At 40.9% G+C, this 19,599-nt stretch overlaps 1 protein-coding gene across 1 annotated transcript; it reads right to left on the bottom strand.

Moving 5' to 3' along the window:
* Positions 1-13,698: 13,698 nt before the first annotated feature.
* On the bottom strand, positions 13,699-14,839 carry LOC147880284 (non-classical arabinogalactan protein 30-like). The gene is made up of 2 exons (XM_087371324.1): positions 14,539-14,839; positions 13,699-14,123 (listed from the first exon to the last, which is right to left on the bottom strand). The coding sequence occupies exons 1-2, from the start codon at positions 14,828-14,830 to the stop codon at positions 13,819-13,821; spliced, it is 597 nt and encodes a 198-aa protein (XP_087227450.1). The 5' UTR covers positions 14,831-14,839; the 3' UTR covers positions 13,699-13,818.
* Positions 14,840-19,599: the final 4,760 nt, after the last annotated feature.

Below are 19,599 nucleotides of genomic sequence, written 5' to 3'. Positions count from 1 at the left end.
GAATGAGAAGGTTGGGCTCAATGAACTCAAAGATTTTGATTACCAAACTAACAAGAGACTGAAGATTGAGAAGGTCAGGCTCAATGAATTCTCTCCCTATTTAAGTGCAGTGTAGACATAACTAAGAGCCCATTATGAAATCTAGCCCCAAAACTCTGTACACCGATTCACCTACATCAAAAGTATGGCATAGCCAAATAAATTTGGAATGTTTTTGTTCTATCTGAAAACAATGTTGGATGGCGTCCTTGCAAAAATAGACTCGGAGAAGGAGGAAAATAGTTGCAAGGAGGACATGCTTTGGTGGTGGGTGTATTACTTGGAGTCGGCAAAGACGGTGAATATTAATTTCCCTGGTTATTGTTTTTCTTGCTCCTTTAAGGTACTTGTCAAGCTCATGATGTAGGTTTCTTTTGGCAAGACATAATAGAGGTGCGAAGATGTATAGAGCACAAAGACCAAGATGAAGAGGACCCCCAACAAAAGGAGGAGTTACTATGGGTGTATAAGTCGGCAGAGTCAAGCAAGCAATTGTGTAATCTGAGTGTGTGAAGAGATATGCCATTTTGCATCAGACTGGCCTAAAGAGCTAGGAGATGCTTGCTATAGAGAGGCTGATAAGATAATGGGAGTCTGGAATTTCCTTGAGCCACAAAATGTCGTATTTTGAAAAACTAAACATCTTGTAGACATTTCTTGGACTTGTGGACTTTATCATGGTGCTCGTAATACTTGATTTTGTATCGACCTGCTTCCATGTTAGTACCTAAATGTTTTAAGTAGCCTAATTTGCAGACCACGAACTCCTTTAATTTTCTTGCAATCGTGTTGGCTTCTCCTTTGCACTTCATCCACTTTCACTTCATGGAACACTCTGCGTACTACATTATTCTTAAGGCATTGTTTATGGTATGTTGAATGTGCTCCTGTGGAGAGGTTCGTTGTAAGCCATGTTATAGCATCATGGGCATCATTGAGTTTTTCTTGAGGGCATGCTAATTGGTGTTTAAACAGAGCTTGCTTAATAACAGCACCGCATCCATCATGTTCACCCTTGCCATGGCTAGACCCAAAGAAATTTCACATCATGTCTAGACCGGTCAGGGATTTGAACCTTGAGACGAAGTAGAATCCACGGATTGATTTAAATTAAGAGGAAACACCATCTGACTACACCCAATGTTGTTTTATATTTTTTTGCATGGGGATTTTCCTTTTTCAGCCATTCCCAATTCAATAGAAAAGCATGATGATGCACAAATAAGGTGTCATGTTCCCTATCATCTAAAATTTAGAAATGGTATGTGTGTTGCACAGTGACCTAGACTCATGTGAGTCAGCAACATGTAGATTGGCATCAAGTGTGGAAGAATCAAGCAAAAGATTATATGTAATATGCACAAGAATTGTTATCTGCTTGTTGTACCAATGAGCACTTTGTATCTCATCTTGTTCTTGAAATGGATAATTTTCTACAAAATCTATGACACATACAATAGTGTCATGGGGAAAATTGGCAAGGCACATCCTGAACTGCTTATCCTACTAGCTAGCTGTGAAATTGTGAAGCACATATTTTGGGATGGATTGAACCACGTGACCTACAAGCTTCCTAGGCTGGGTGCTCTTTTACGACAGTAGCCATCTCTTTTTATCGGTTCCTTCAACATTGACATTTTCAAATCTCCTTCATTTTAGAGCAACATCTTGTCTTCCCTCATTTCATTTGGACATACATTGAATGTCTTCTCCTTTAGCTTCAAAGTGCAATGCTTGCATGTGCCATGAATGCATTAAATCTTGTGCCACTCACGATCTCCCTTTGGACAAACCATTGGCTTCCATAGAGACCTTAGGCTACAAAACCTACCCTCCCTTGCAACACACAATGAGGATCCAAGTGGCCTATAGACTACGCATTCATCGGGGAGGCATGAGCATTGATCCCCATGGAGCAATGCTCCAACACAACCAGATCTCAAATCATGCATAGCTTGTTGGGCCAGGTCAAAGTCTATGTGTGTTTTGCAATAACAAACATTCATGTCTTTGAGTTTCCTGATGTACCAGGGCTTACAATGCTCAAAGATAGTTCAGCAAATCATGGTCTACAAAGTGGTCAAATCAATGAGAAAGTGCGGTCAAATCAATGAGGAAGTGGAAATTAACATTATCAACAACTTGGGGGATCATAGCATGTGAGTTCCAAATAGAAAGGATTTTTAACTCTTTTTAAAAAAAAATAATTTTTACATATAGAAGGGTACCATGTAAAGGGGATGTTCATAGATTGAATAGAAAAAAGGTGAATTTTATTCATGAATATTTCACAGATAAGAGACTTTTGAATTAGGCCTTGAACACATGTGATATAGAGGATTTACATAAAGTGAACCCCTTGAGATCGACAACAAAATCTACTATCTTTGAGCTTTTGTATGAGGTTTGTGGCCAAATCAATGACAGGGATAAATTATTTTGGTGATCATTTAGGGCTCCTCCTGAATGTCTTGTAGCTTTTAGGGATAAGATCTCAAAAAAAAAAAGGTAAAACCCTAAAAGCTCACCAAAATTTTTCTAGAACCCTAAAAGCTCACCATAGAAAGCTCACCAAAAAATCACCCTCTCACATGAGTGGGTAGATAGGGGGTGGATATAGAGTAGTGCACTAGAGCAAAGACCATAGTGCCATTTGAAGATAGAGTCTGAAACCTCCATAATCAAAGAGGATCTAAGAGAAAGAAGATTGGTGTTGACCATGCATTAGGGTCAACACATAATATTGGAATTGACTATGACCTTCAACAAAAGAAGGCTACAATGATCCACACCATCCAAGGGGGGCGACTACCCATTACATAGGAGCCAAGTACTCATCACCTAAACCAAATTCCATCCAACATCCACATCTACTAATCACGTGGAAGATGGATTTACACTACTCCTATCATCTTAATGCATACAAATCTAAACAACAATTACCATTATAACATTCTAGAAATTTTCGAGCATTGAAACTTTTGCCAAATATTCATGGATATTAGCATCAAGCAAAAATCTTACATATTGATGTATTTTCATCGATATTAGAGTCTATATCTCCATAAAGAGATAGTGTTTATCAATTACTATTAGCATTAATAACAACATAACTGTCAATGCTTGCCTCTTCACGGTTTTACCAATGCTAATATCCACATTTTTCCAAATAATAAAGGAAAAATTTAATGTAATTCTCATTGAGAAACACATTGAAAAAGGGTCAAGTTTTTATATTGAGCTAAAATATAAACAATTCTAAATTTAGCTCGGTCTATATAACCCACAACTCTCTCTTGAGATGACTAGTCTAGGTCTTTAAAAACTTTAAACAAGACCATGCAACCACATTTAGAATTTAACTCAAATCGTAACATGCAACTCTTAGAAAATCAAGTGTTATAATGAGTGACTATTTTTAAAAACTTAAAATGTAAATAGCTTTAAACATTAAAGAATAATTACATCAAAAGCACATGTAAAATTTAAGCAATACTAGCTCATACCACAACATACCACTCTCAAGAGAGATGAAAACCAGCCCAAGGTGAAAAAAAAGAAGAAGAAACTTATATCACTCACCTAAGAAAGTAGAACGAAGTTAGAAATGTGAGGGAAGGCATGTAGGAAACATGGGGAGGGCATGTATGCAGGCTGAGGACCTATTCAAGCTTAAAGAAGTAGGAATTGCAAGTGAGTGTAGGTAGGAGCCATGAGGGAGGGCGTGTATGCAGGCATAAGATCTATGTCGACCTACAAGTAGGCATCCAAATAAGAAAAACCCACTGGGTTTAAGTACATTATTCGTATGAATAAATTAGGATAATTCATTGATTAATTCGTTTTCAATCAAGGATTTCACAATTTTATTTGTTTTCTTTGAATTATTATTATTATTTTTGGCTTAAATAATACAACTCACTGAACAGAGAATCGATTGAGATCAAGATGAACATACGGCCCCATAAACTTGATAGCATGAGAGAACATTGAGTGGAGCAAAAGCACTAGAATGGTCAATCTTACATGTTTGCATGGACTATCATAAGATGTGAAAATGAGATCTACTTAGGATGACACCCAAAATGCTCTATTAAATCAAGGTTGTCATTAGAGATATATTTCCTTCTTGCCTACATCATATAAAACTATGAAATTTAAAGTCAATTGTTATTACATCTAAATAGGCCTTGTTAGACCTTATTGTCCAAGAATGATGAAAGTTGTAATGATTAGCTTGAACCTAGATAAAGTGTAAGATTGAATTATGCAAGACTTTTGTAGCAATGATCCCCACTTGCTTCACAATGGCAGCATGTCACCTTTTGAACAAACTTTAGTGAATCAATTGAAGCAACTACCAATCAAAGGGAAGACCTTGTGCTCTATTTATAAGCAGGTATAGATGTAGACATTTGTTGATGATTCAAATGCCTTTCCCATGTAGGAAGAATGGATCAAACTTGTTGAAGAGATGGATTTCTTTGTGCTAAGATTTCATGCTTCAAAGTAGCAAAGATGAATGCTATGCATTATAATTGTTTAGAGGTCAAAGAAGTGTGTACTAGTAAGTACCAATTCCAATACATAGAGCATGGAAGACACTTAGGTAGTCACCTTGAGCTTATGTGACTAGTAATTCTCAAATAAAATAATGCTCAAGAGATCTCATATCATAAATCCCTAAGGTGGCACCCTGAAATCTTGGTTTTGATACACTATTATTAAAAGATCAAAGCACTTGTTAGACCATGAAAGGGAACCTACCATAGTGGGTAGGCTAGGAAAGAAAGGAACCTAGGTACTATGGTAAGTTTCGACATTAGAATGGAAAGGCTAGGTAGGGATTTAGTACAAAAGATGTCCTTAGATATATGGCAAGCATCTTCCACCATTTCTTCAAGAAAGCCTCTAACAAGATCAAATCTTGGCCTAAAAACTATATGTGAAGGTATACAAAGGTGGAGAATTTATGCTATACAAAGGTATCCAAAGGTGGAGAAGCTATGGGTCCTAAGTTCTAACTTACGTATATTATCTTACAAATCATGCAATTCAAGCTTGCTTTGTCTTGAGATCCACCTAAATAGCCTTGACTAGGTAGGTGGTGAAAGTAGCAAATAGATGGTGGCCCATATATACTGATCAACCTTTTACAAATACAAATTGGCTAGGAGGATTGGCTCTTGACAGACATGGCATCATAGAGTATGCGGTAAAACTTGTTGTCACTACATGAAATTAAGAAGAAGAGAGACTTTATCAGTTTCTAGAGTATAGAGACCTCCAATTGCAGTAGGACAGTGGGCACTTCTATCCCACAATGCAATATGTTCTTATGAAAATCTCTTATTTAATTTCCATAACACTATGGATTAGGTATGCTATGTGTGATTTAGTGAATAAACTCGTTAGTCCTCCATCTCTCCTCAGAAGGTAAATTACCTTAGTGCTACATAGGGATCCAAACTAAAACGTGGCTCATGCAAGAAGGTTCCTACTACCCCATACACTATAGATACATGACATAGAGCATCGCAATACTTGGGGATGGTGCACAGTTTTTATCCTAGGGATAAGTTTCCTCTCATAAGATGTGTTTCACTTATGTCCATTTAGTGTTGTGGTACAAGACAAAGCAACTATAGATGCGCTTGATAGATGCGAAAAATAGCGAGCGCGTCTATAGGCACTACTAGAATAGTGAAAATATGAGCGCGTCTATTTGCACGTCTAATAGTGCATTTATTAGTGCGTCTACAGTGTGAATTAGATGTGGATTTAGACTCCTTTATAAATGCAATATAGAGAATATAGAAAGTGAGATTTTGGTGCAGGCTGATAAATGTACATCACTGCTTTCCAAACATTGCCCATGATTACCAAAGCACATAATTTTAATAAAAATATCAATGCTTTTTGGCAAACCCACATATACAAAAATTAAGTGAGGTGAGGAGAATGAGACAATATGTAAAATAGTTTTGCCAATATCAATGATGGGATATGGTTAATCTCATCCTCAATGAGATCAACCCTTGCCAAACTATCTACTTCAAAATCCAAACCAGTGTTGAGATCTACAAATATATTCAGCCCACTACTACTTGTGCTACTCATGTGCTCATTGAAATCAGCATCACCAATGGTAAGCTCTTGTCCTCACGTAGGTAATGGCCTCAATATCTGTATCTCCTATCTCATGAGCATCCTTCTCTCTTGTATCACGGTTATCATCACCTCCATGGCCATGATCATCCTCCATACGCTCCATATTGGTAAATGTACTATACATCACTTTAGAACGTGGCATAATAGGTATGCCATGCCACCACCTACTATTATCCACCATCGGTTGATAGAAAACCTAATTGAAACACAAATACAATCATGTTATTTTTCTTGCATCGAAGGTATCAAATATTTGAAAGTGAGTATTTTTATATGTGTGTCCAATACCTGTTCACATTGTTGCGGTAGTACTAGTGTGTTCTTCTTACTTTGCCAAAACTTTGTGGAGTCAATAGATACAAAGCCACTTGCATGGCATTTGATTGTTGCATTAGGGACTCTTTCCACCACGTCCTTAAACCACTTTACATCCAAAACATACACAAAGAAGCATTGAAAGTCAAGCTTAATAATATCTTAGATTATGCCACAATAATCATCCATGGCTCCATTGGCTTCCTCAAAGCTAGCAATGACGCCACAATCTTGTATGTTTCTCTTATCAATCCGTTGTGTTCAAAAATGCTTGCCCTCACACCATATAGCATTGAACATAGTACACTACACCAAGACAAAATCAATTAAATAAGCAATCTAAATTGTTGAAAGCTCCTAACTTATGCATAACATTCTATATACCGACCTTGCTCATGCATCCCCTAGCATACTCCCATTCTTCCATTGTGATATGCATCCCCTTGTCTCTCTCTGCTCTCTCCATTTTGTCAAGTAGCCAATCCACATGAATATCCTTTGGAAGTGCTCTTAGATGCTGAGGGTATGGCACACGAGATCCATGGTGTGTATGAAAGAGGGCCCTTTCTCCTTGTCTTCTTGCCTTTGCATCCTCGTATCTTGTCACCCATCTTTTCATCACATCATTATTAAGCATCCAATAAGGGTTGATATTATTAAGCAACTCCATGCCTATTACTTTGCTTTGTCCTTTCCCTTGAGGCACAATGGAGGTCATCCTTAGGTCTTCATCATCTCTCCATAGTCGTGGGAGAGAGCTATCCACATCAACAAGAAACTCAGAAATATATACAAGTGACTCTTGTACCAACCAACCCTCGGCCATGCTACCGTAGGGTCTTGCATTTTGTCTCACGAAACCCTTCAAGGTCTTCTGAAGCACTCGAGGAAGAACAACCATCTGCATGTATAGTACCGCATATAGGAATCTCAGTCACCAAATGCACTATGAGATGTAGTTAGCTTGTGAGAATAGAATGTGGAAATGTCTTGTCCACTAAACAAACCACCTCCATTGACATAACTCGAGCATTCTCAAGCGTGGTGGGATCTATTTCCTTTGAGCTCACATACCTAGAAAGGAAAAAGTACACCATATTAGCAATATGAAAACCTTGCATGGAGCATTGATACGCTTCACATTTTGTATCTTGTAATTTAGTACCTCACAAGCTCGCCCATCTTGTAAATATAGTCCTTCACATCCTTCGATGCACTATGAGATATGCTAGTAGGTAGTATGAACTGAACACATGCGGAATGGTTGATTAGTTGCTTCTAATTCACTCTCAAATTTGGAAGGAAAAGAATATTATGCACATAAAATACTTACTTGGAGCATCTTGTGCCAATCATGAGATTTCAAGCCATATAATTGGTCTACACCTCTTTTCTTGCTCTTTGTAAAGGCCCCCTTCAAACACCTCATGCATCCAGTGGGAGTATGAATTGTAGTGATAGCTCATTTCACCGCCACCATCTCTAGCTTTGATAACCTCCATGGTGCACCAGGAAAAAGAACACGCCCATTTGGCCTCTCTTGTGGCCAAGCTTCATGCATCCTTCCTGTGGTGCGTAGGTCCTCCCTTATGCCTGTGAAATCTTGTGTCCCATTCAAATATTCCCAAATGGTAGACACTAGATTCTTGAAGATATGCATGAGATCAAGCGAGTGATTAATCTTGAGGTGGGACCAATATGGTATTCGATAAAAGATGGAGTATCTAAACAAAAGCTGGTGTTAGCATGTAATCTTTATTTCCATTTAATATAGCACATAATAGTTACAAACCCTTACCGACTCATGCCAAGTGGTGGAGGAGCCTTGCCATATCTCTTGAGGTCAATAATTTATTCTCCCTTGGAAGCATTTTATACAATAGCCTACACGTGAAGACCATAAATGAGAAAAAGCATTCAAGTAATTGACCCACTAGCATAATTCACCATGCTTGTAAAATAGACTTTAAAGCTTACTTGAGTGATGTATTCAAACTTGCATTGCTCCATCCATAGATGGTCTACAAGATTAGTAACTCAAGGGAGGCACGTAGAATAGAGAATGTGCACCCCTCAAATAGTGGAGTCAATGTTGCAGTAAAAAGATTGTCCTACTCCATGCTATCATCCCTCTCTTCGGATTGATGGACATATAAATCCCACACCATATCATCAAACATCTCCTCCTCCATGGACTCATGATGTAATGGCGAAAGGCTACTATCACCATCACTCCATGCATCTGTAATAGTCCCTCCTGAATATCCCATCTCATATCGCCGATGCTTCGCCTCCTCATGACGAGCATAGGGCAACATATGCGGGTGTGGCACTACATCCTGTATCAAATTAAAAAAGGATCATATATCAAACACATAAACACCCATAGGTATCTCAATCAACCTTAACTCTTTAACACTTACCGTATTTACTATTGCATCCCATTCTTCATACTTTGAGACATGATTGAGTGTAATTCTGCATGCGTGATATATGTTTCCTTGACATCGATCACACATACATTTGATTTGTTGCTCCAACCACATTTCATGATGGTGGATATAGAGGGATTCATTCTCATCACTGGAGCTACTTGTTGAAGATGAAGACATCCTACAGATAAACAACCCAAAAAATGTGTACTTGCATGAGTTGTAAATGTCAAAACTCTGTGTAGCATCTAAAAGCGCATCTAACACCACATCTATACTGTGGAATGCATCTATAAAGACATCTAAAACATAGTATAGCCACGCTGATAGACGTGCATTTAGATGCACTTTTAGACATGTGTTTAGATGCACTTTTAGATGCGCAGATTGCGAGTTGATTTTCGAACCTACTTTTAGCACGCTTACATAGCTCTAGCCATCCACACTTGTCTCCAAGCTTCCACACTCATCTCCAGGCTTACATAGTCATCCCCAAGCATACAAGAGAAGAGGGTGAACAAGGAAGAGAAGAAAAAGAAGTAGCTTTGAAGAAGGACAAGAAGCTTCCATACCTCTATCCAAGGTAAGTCTCTTGACGGTTGGTCTTCTTTGGAAGTTACTCTCTTTGGATTCGTCCTTTGTCATATGCAGGGAAGGGATGTTTTTGGTACTAGTGTTGTTCTTTTTGGGATCGGGTGCATGTCCTTTTTAGCTTCTTTTAAAAAGACGTCTATCGAAGCGCATCTATAGATGCGTCAAACAACACGTCTAACAACGCATCTAATTTTTGGAAAAATAGACACTCGTGCCTATAGACGTATTGTTAGATACGTCTATAGATGCACTACGATAATTTTTCTGTGTGTTCTTCCCTTTCCCCTTTCCCTTCCCCTTCCTTTTTCTTCTCTTTTCCTTCCCCTTCCCCTTCCCCTTCCCCTTCTCTTTCCCTTAAGCATTCGTGAGGAAATAAGGGATTGCATGAATGATGGAAATAAGTGATTACATGAGGGCGGGTCCAAGAAAGATGAAATTTGGATTGAAGCATGAGGGCGGGATAAAGAAAGAGGACATGCATGATGGAGCATTCTTTTTCAGTTTTTTTTCTCCTCTTTGTTCCTCTCTTTTCCTCTCTCCTTTCCTCTATTTTCACCTCTCTTTCCTCCTCTATTTTCCTCTCTTTTTCTCTCTTATCTCCTCTATTTTTCTCTCTTTTTTCTCCTCTCTTTTCTCCTCAATTTTCGTCTCTTTTCCTCTCTTATCTCCTCTCTTTTTCTCTCTTTTTTCTCATCTCTTTTCCTTTTTTTCTCCTCTCTTTCCTTCTCTTTTCTCCTCTCTTTTTCTTTCTTATCTCCTCTCTTTTTTCTCCTTCTTTTTCTCTCTTTTCCTCTCTTTTCTCATCTCTTTCCTTCTCTCTTTTCTCTCTTTTATCCTCACTTTTTCTCTCTTTTTCCTTCTCTCTTTTATCCTCTCTTTTCGTCGCTTTTCCTCTCTTTTCTCCTCTCTTTTTCTCTCTTATCTCCTCTCTTTTTCTCTCTTTTTTCTCCTCTCTTTTCTTCTCTTTTCTCATCTCTTTCCTTCTCTCTTTTTCTCTCTTTTATCCTCACTTTTTCTCTTTTTCTTGCTTTTCGTTTCTTTTTCTCTCTTTTCTCTCTTATCTCCTCTCTTTTTCTCTCTTTTTTCTCCTCTCTTTCCTTCTCTCTTTTTCTCTCTTTTATCCTCACTTTTTCTCTTTTCACTTTCTCTCTTTTTCGCCTCTTTTCCTCTCTTTTCTCCTCTCTTTTTCTCTCTTATCTCCTCTCTTTTTCTCTCTTTTTTCTCCTCTCTTTTCCTCTCTTTTCTCCTCTCTTTCCTTCTCCCTTTTTCTCTCTTTTATCCTCACTTTTTCTCTTTTTACTTTCTCTCTTTTTCTCTCTTTTCTCCTTTAAATCTCTTTTATTCTCTCTTTCTCTCTCTTTTTTCTCCTCTCTTTTTACCTCTCTTTTCTCCTCTCTTTCCTTCTCTTCTCCCCTCTATCTTCTCCTCTCCTTCCTTCTCTCTTTTGTCCCACGTGATGCTTCAATAGCCTGACATTGAGCAAGCAGATACAAACTTCTGTCACTCTAATTCAAAGAATATAGGAGTCTGTAAATGCTTGCTCAATGTTAGGCTATCACTCTATTTTTTCTTTTACATGATGGAAAGAGGGCATGCTTGATGGTAATCTTCTTCTTTTCTTTTCTTCAGTTCATCATGTGGACAGGAAGCCCTTCAGCCTCACCTGATCTTCAAGATGCCATTTTTTGAGAGTTATATAACATTTTGGGCACCCTTCCACTCCTGGGGAGTTATACACATACATGACGGGTACTCTAGACACCCCCCAGGAGTCGGCAGTATAGACTCCAAACCATCCCAATCCCACACCAGCTGAGATTGCCCTAGTGGAGTCGAGACAGCCCAACACCCTACAAAGCCAAGCCCGTTCTCCCCTCCTATGGTCATAAGGCCCTTCTATCTTGTAGAGCTGCCAGCATACTCTCGTGCAATCAAGAGTCACTTCTCTAGCTATGAGGGGCCAACGTACTAGCTCGACATGACAGGACAGCAGGCATAGTAGCAGAGAGAGCAGTGGGGGATTCATGGCACAGTCCCTTGGGGGGGGTAATGGTGGGGGCCGGGATGATTCAGATGATGCAAACGTGCCAGAGGGTGATGGTATAATCTTCTATGACATCACTTAGATAGGAGGCATCTTGATGGATGCACGGGGGAAGGACATGATGGCCTTCATGCACTATGTAATTGCTAACAACTACAGAGATTGCTTTATTTACTATAAAGACCAGCTAGAAAAGTTGGTTGATGAAACCCTCGCTACTGTTCGCTTTAGGTATCCCAATCTCCCCAATGTTCAGTTCACAGATAAATGGGCTAAGTCAAAGATTGTTATGATACTTGCCAATAAAAGATTTTCGCTTAAGAGGCAGGCACTAGCTGCGATTGCCAGGAGACAGGGAGGTCAACCACCAAGGGGCCAGCCTTACAGCGCTCATAAGCGTGAGTGGAAGAAAGCAATGAAGGCAGTGAAGGTGGACCCCAGTCTGCAGCACGTGGAGGCACGAAGGATCCAAATGGAGCAATATGGAAACATGCATTTTGGAGTAGGGGGGGTTGAATCATGGGAGGCCTAATTTATAAGTATTGATCTCAAATTATATTGCATTTATATAGTTTATTAGGAGGTTGTTTCTTTGTACTAACCCCTCCTCAAATTTGTATCATCTTGCAGCTTGATATCATGGGTAGGTACCCTACTCATGTTGAGACAACCTATCACCGCCACCATTGCAGAGGAGATACATGGAGGTACTTCTATGATGACGGGTTGATTACTGAGGAGCAGTATATGCGGGCTACTGGAGCGCCCCCTAGGTATTTAAAAGTAGTTAAATAATGTCAATATTGTAAATAAAGATTTGATTTTTCATACATTAATACATGTTGTCCCTCGTTTATAGGGCCCTAGGACTGACCAAGAGGAAGAAGAGAGTGAAGAAGGGAGCGAGGACATGGAGAACTTAGATTAGTCATAGAAGTAGTACTAGCTACTCTTATTTGTACTTGAAGCCATTGGCTTGGCTTCGTGCCTCTCTTGTATATACACTTCTCTTTTTTTGTACTTGAAGCCATAGGTTGTGGCTTGGCTTCGTGCTATATGTACATACAAGCACTTTTTGGGCTATGAATTAATATACACTCCTTTTATTTTTTTGGCTTTCAATTTCCTTGAGCAACGTTCTATCAATGAATGCCTTGTGAACTAAACGTTTTGGAGTTGTAATGTTTTATTCAGAATTGTAATCATCGGCTATAGACGTGCTTGGAATTGTGCTAATTAAAATGCGGTTGGTTGTAAGAATTGAATTGCACAATGTGGAAATGGGATTCTTGTAACCACATAGCATACACAACATACACATCATTTTGTTCAACCACACGAAATTCTGCTTTTATTAAAAAAAAGATTTTATAGAGCATCTATAAGTGCGTCTATGTACGCGTCTTTCTGTTTTTATTTTATTTTTACAGAGCATCTAAAAGCATGTCTATAGGCACATCTGTCTGTTATATAGACGGGCCTATAGACACGGGTCTGTAGACGTGCAACTAGACACGTCTGTAAGTTTTTTTAAAGGTTAAAAAAATGCATCTATGTGCATGTCTGTGGATGTGGGTGCTTTGTGTTGTTGTGTGCATGGGTATGAAATGTTCTACTAGGTTCATAGAGCCTATTCTCCCCAACTATGTTGGAAGAGGATTATCAGGCTCACTAGATCCTTTTATTGTGCCTTTTATTGTTCTCTCAATGAGAAGCGAGATGCTCCTAAGTTGTAGTGAAACTATATTAGTGGAAGGAAATCCAATTTGCAAACGGGTGACCGTTTGGTTCATTTTGGGTATATATGCACTTAAAGGCCATTTTGTGGCAATCCCTCTAAGACTTTAATAAAGTCTGGCTTTCTCTTGAAAACGTAAGTGAATTGCTACCCCATGATATCTCTCCTCTATAATAAAATCGGGCGAACTTCTCTTGAAGAAATAAATTAAGCGTTATTCAATTTCCCTTTTTGAAAACATTCTGACTGTCCGATTATAGTGACGAGATATGTGAGAAGATTCTGATCACAAACATACTATTTCTTTTAGAGATTGTGGAGGAAGCTCGTCACAAATACAGACTTGCAGATTTGCTGGGCACAAATCCAGCCTTGTATGCATCTCGTCCACAAATCCCAAGCAGATTTATTCAGATTACAGTTTTCTTTGCGAGTCTATGATGGAGGGGACTCCGTAACACATCGGAATCGGGAGTAAAAGAAAGTCATGGATACTTGCACGAAGCAGGTGCGAACGCAAACGGTCCAACCGAATAGAGGATCTCATCTGGATACACCTTCAGTTTGTGGAGATGTGCTCCCCACTGGCCAGCATTGATGTCTGTTCGGGTGCTGCAATTTGTGTCCGCGGACGAAAACAAGGACACCTTGCATGTCTTCAGCGGTTCATGCTTTAAGAATTCGAAGTCTGGGACGCGTATCAAGAAGTAGCCATGAACGTCGGTGGTAGCTCTCTCGTAGAGGAATGTCTTGTAACGCCAGTCTCGACACGCAAGCTGCACTTTGGCACCTGTAAAGTTTGAGATGCTAATTTAGTTCAAACTGTAAGGCTTCTGAAGGTAGAAACACAAGAACCTGTGTTGATCCTGGATGCAATACCACAAGAACCTCGACCACGACAACCAAGCCCCAGAGTCCTGAATGTGCCCTAGTACCACGAATCATATAGGGTTCGGATCAAATTCAGGCAAACCCGCTCGTGTTCAAAAGATTATAACAACAGCAAAATTAGAACGACAACCATTTCGTTGGAACCTGATAATTTTGAGCTTAACGTAAAGACGTGCTTGGTGTCAGGAGCCAGCTAACAAATTGCAATAACACTGATCAGGCGGATTAAGAAGCGCCTGGCTTCTGTGTCTGAATCTACCGTTCTATCTAGTGATACAGTTTTGACATTTCAAAAACTTGGTGCAGCCACTCACCGGGCAGAGGTTTCCCATCTTGTAGAGAGTGTGTTCCCACGTACTTGCAGCCTTGGCAATAGACGGTTCCTTCGACTGCCAAAGCCACGGATTTGTAGGGCAGCTTGGGTCCGTGCCCACCTTCGTGCCCTTTGGGTGAGTAAGGCGTACCATGATACTCATGAGGCTCTCGATGAATAGGGTGCCCAGTCTCGTAGTGTTTGTCTGCCCATGCGAGCTGGAGGCAAGCGATGCAGGAGAGGAGAGCCAAAACGACGAAGCGTTTGAGAGAAGGAAGCTTGGAGGGTTCCATGTAAGGAAAGATTTGCAAGGGCAGGAGCGAAGAGGTGAATAATGAGGAACCAAATGTGATAATGCGAGAGTTTTATAGAGGCAGGAAGGAGAAACAGTTTGTGAGATCGTGGGGGAATGAAGTGGGGAGCACGACGTCCCCATGACTCCAACACGCCCAAAAATCTCATCTCATGGTCGCGTTTACGTGATAGATATAACGTCGTGCAAAGTCTTATCTCATAGTTAGCTGCTTAACGTGATAGATATAACACTTGCCAACACGCCCAAAAATCTCATCTCATGGTCGCGTTTACGTGATAGATATAACGTCGTGCAACGTCTTATCTCATAGTTAGCTTCTTACGTGATAGATATAACACTTGCAAAATATTATCTCACACTATTATCTCATAGTTTTCTCCTTACTCCTCAATCTCACCTTTGGCTCTTCGACGGGAGATCCTAGCCATCCCTTCTCGAGCACTTACCCCTCTCTTACATAGCTTTCCAACAATGCATGCTATTTCTAATAGGGCATTCCCACTTTGAGGTTTTAGAGTCTCTTGGGCACGCAAATTATAGCATTCATCCCCAAAAGTCACCTTCGAGTTCGGTTGGAAGGGAGCGTACATTTTTCATCCTAACTTCATGGATTTAGGTGAAGTTAGCTGGTGCAAGTGGGGAAGAGAAGATTTCGAGACATTCCAACCAATCTAATGCAATGACTACAGTGAATTTTTCTATGCTATTGCTTGAAACTTCATGCGTTGAGGCCCTCGGAGTTATATTATAGGGATGTTCCCATGAATGCCCCCCTGAATTCTTCTTATGCGTTCATTTGACGTGGGAATGTCCTCTAAGGGTGTTCATAGGCATAATCCAAAATGCATGCTATTTCTAAGGGTGCTCATGGACTACTCCAGAATGAGCATGCCCACGGATCATGGATGGGTAAGATTGCCTGCCCACGTCCATCCCGCAGCCTAGATGCGTTCAATGGGCATGTGCATACATAGTCTACAAATAACTTAAAGAGCTTCATTTTCCACCCATTCCAACTCGTAGCTCCTCTTTCTTGCCTGTAAAATAGGACATGCGCTAATAGGGGAGATTTGGGTAATGGTAAATGTGTTTGTAGGCAATGCTTCACACTAAACCAAGTCATAGATGAACCATTACTCGATTTCCATAGTAGCAGCACATAGAAACTAAGGAGTGGATGGATCTTACCATAGTGGAAGAACGAACGCTATAAAACTGACATGCAAGGTACCTCCAAAATTGTAGACAACCTCCACAATTGTGAGAACGTGCTTTTAGGATGGTTACACTCTAAGGGTGCCTACCTAAGTTCATTTGATATGGCAAACATGCCCATTGCCCAAACTTCATGGCTAGCCAATCTTGGCTGCCCATTGTGGGTTGAAGCTTTGCAATAGGGTCAATGTGTAAAACACTCTTGTGACATTGTAGGATGTAGTCTTTATTTGGTTCTCTTGTAAGGCATGACAAGTTGCATTATACCATTTGATACTTTATTTTAAGGAAAGTGAGCTAAGAATAGACATTAGCTAGTTTGTAAAGAGAGCAAACAAAGAAGAAAATGACCGAATTTAATAACAATCAAGATACCAGTCATGATTGTGCAAATCCAAATAAAAGAGCACGCTAGGAGGGAAATTCTTAAGGCAAAACGGCACACTAGAGGCTTTGATGCTATGGATTACATGAAATTCAAAGTCGTAGTCATCTTCCACATGTAGTGCATGGAAAAGAAAGCAATATAAAATTATCAATATTGATGGTAGATTTTTTCAAAGTGCATTGAATATGTATGAATTGAATATTTTCTAGATCATTCATTTTATGGTGAATCTATTGGAGGTGGTGGCCTTCACCCCTCAGCATGGTTAATTGAATAATTAAAGAGGGGGGCTTGCACGTTGTCGACACATGGCAATTTGATGGTGAACTAATCCCATATGCATTGGTGCCTCCTTGGGGGGCTTAAATATAAAAGACTTATTTGAACCCCTCTCTCTCATCCCTCCCAGGATTTTTGGAAGGAGAGAGAGGCTCCAACCTAGCTATGGGGCGGGATTGGAACCCTGCAACCAAGGTTGACACATGGCATGCTTTGCATGCCTACATGGTATCAAAGTAGGTATAAACCTGCGGACTGATTAATAGACTACATGTAGTGACAACGAATGACTATTCATGGCAGAAACTTTATTCATTAGGGGAGAATTAAGGTCTCCAAAGGGCCCCCAATTAGTGTTTCCTAATTTCAAGGGAATACTGAGGTATTTGAGAGCTGTACCAATGGGAGTGCTCCTTTTTGTGGGGCAATGCCATGTTGAGGTGGAGGGTGGGTAGGCTTGCAAACAACCCCTATTGGCTACTCCTCTTACACCGGGGACCACTCACCATCCCCCCCCCCTCAACCCATGCTTGACCCTCCTCCCAGATGCACCTCCCCCAAACAAACCTACAGGTCATTCAAGAGGCGGTGGGCCCTTCTAGGTGAAAATTTCACCCCTCTTAGCTTGTTATAGGCCCACCCCCTCCTCTTCTATAGTACGGCTCCATTCTCCTTCCATTTTTCAAACATGGGAACTCATTTGGCAGCTTCTATGCCCCCTCCTGCTCTGGTCCACTGTCTTTCTCCTTCTCCAGCACCTCCTGTAGCAGGTGCTCATTCTCTCTCCATTCCTAGCTATAGCACCTCTTACAGTAGTAGCTGCTCATCCCCCTCTACTCTTTCTCCCTCCATTCCTAGCTATAGTACCTCATATAGTGGCTGCTCATCCCCTCTACTCTTTCTCCCTCCATTCCTAGCTACAACACCTCCTGGACCAGCTGCACATCCCCCTTTGCACTTTCTCGCTCCATTCCTAGCTACAGCACCTCTTGGAGCTTCTCTCAACATTCTGTTGCACCCTCTATACCTTCTCCCTTTCTCTCCCTCTATCGGAGCTGCTCTCTCCCTCCAAGCTGCACTTTCTAGTCCACTATTGCTGATGTGACCTCTGTACAAGCATGGTGAGGAGACCATACATGTACTATGTGTCCCACAGGAGTAAAAATGCATTGGGTGAATGGGTGTCTTGCACCTACAGCTTGAATGATTGGATAGTCATGAGAGGATCTGCCAAGGGTTCACATAAGCTTCCCAAGAGCAAAAGAGGTGATCTTTTGCAGGAATGCAAGGGCCGCATCATGAAGTTCAAAATTGGGAAGAAAGGATGGCTTGCAAAGGTGCAACACATCTACATGGGGAAGGACATGCGCCTTTCTCCATCAACCAATCAATTGACAATACTATCGCATTGTAAGTCTACATTTTGTGTAAGATTTTGAAGTGTAATGAGTCAGTTTGAAATTGTATTTTGAAACAGCACCAGTGTAATGAGTCAGTTTGAAATTGTATTTTGAAATAGCACTTGTGCATGGCAGATGTATTTCCTTCAGACTTTGAGGAGTGGGAACTAGTCGAGTGCTTCTTAGGTAAGTTTACTGCCATTCATGAGGATTTAGGAAGGCAAATGCATGTTGGAGAGAAGTGCTCTGCTTTGAAACATATATATCTCTATTTGTATAATGCTAAGTACATTATTCCAAGGACGGCATTAGGCTATGGCCATCTTCAATGCATTGCAACACCACAACTTGAAGACATGGATTGCGGCATGGTGGACACAAGAATGTTCAGTGCAATCATAAGAAAAATATTGCAAAGGATGTGGGCATGGCCATGAAGTTTACATTTGGCTCTAAATGGGTAAGGTTGTCTTGGTTTGTGCCTTTGCACATTTTTTACTCAAAGAAAGGTATTAGTGATGCAGGCTAAAATGTAGGGGAGAGCTCGCAAAGATGGAGCAGTGAGAGGAAGAGAGTAGCAAGGAAGAGGGAGGAGGAGAAGCAGATCAAGGCAAGAGGAAGAGGAGGAGGAGAGTATGGTGACAGGTGTAGAAGGGAGGGAAGGAGTTGCTACAGAAGGGAGGAGGAGGGGAGAGATGCTACAGGAGGGACGAGGAGGGGAGAGATTCTACAAGAGGGATGAGCAGAGGAGAGGGAGCCTAGACGACTGGAGAAGGAGGGGAGAGGAAGGAGGGAGGAGGAGCCAGAAGGAGGAGGAGGAGGGGAGAGGGAGGAGGGAGGAGGAGTAAGAGGGAGGAGGGGAGAGGAGGAGGGAGGGGGAGGGAGGGAGAGGGAGAGGGAGGAGGAGGGAGGGAGCGAGGGAGGGAGGAGGGAAAGAGGAGGGGGAGAGAGAGAGAGAGAGAGAGAGAGAGAGAGAGAGAGAGAGAGAGAGAGAGAGAGAGAGAGAGAGAGAGAGGGAGGGAGGGAGGAAGGGAGATTCAAATTTTGAAATTCAAATTTCAAAAAGTGGCCCCCTCCCCTCATTGATGGGGGAGAGGTGGGCTCAAATGCAGGCTTAACCCACCTAGGTTGGGCTGGTTAGGCCTCATTGGCACCTCCAAGCCCTTTGCATTATCCCACTAAGCATTCCCTAATCCATTCCTTATGAGGCCCTTTTGAGATCCCAATTCTCCCCTAATGATGACGACAGTGCGGTGACTCTTGAAGGCACTTACTATGATTCGACTCCGTGTGGTCTTTGGTGGCATCTATCTGCTAGTTACAGACTAGCCTTTAGCTCCTTGAATGGACTTTGATTTATTCCATGTGGGTATTTGGTTAGCTCCCCTCTTGATTTTGTTGAGGGTCACCTTTGGTTTGGTCAAGTTGTACCTCGGGATTAGTCCACATGGGGGTGTTGGAGAT

Source organism: Dipteris shenzhenensis, chromosome 32, assembly GCF_047967505.1.
Source record: "Dipteris shenzhenensis isolate YYH24624 ecotype China chromosome 32, Dip_SZ_1.0, whole genome shotgun sequence".
NCBI classification, from domain to species: domain Eukaryota; kingdom Viridiplantae; phylum Streptophyta; class Polypodiopsida; order Gleicheniales; family Dipteridaceae; genus Dipteris; species Dipteris shenzhenensis.
This window is presented reverse-complemented; position numbering and strand designations above follow the sequence as displayed.

Coding starts and splice junctions, on each gene's coding strand:
- LOC147880284 (XM_087371324.1), bottom strand. CDS start 14,830: ATGGAACCCTCCAAGCTTCCTTCTCTCAAACGCTTCGTCGTTTTGGCT. Junction 14,124..14,538: donor AGATGGGAAACCTCTGCCCG/GTGAGTGGCTGC, acceptor CAAACTTTACAG/GTGCCAAAGTGCAGCTTGCG.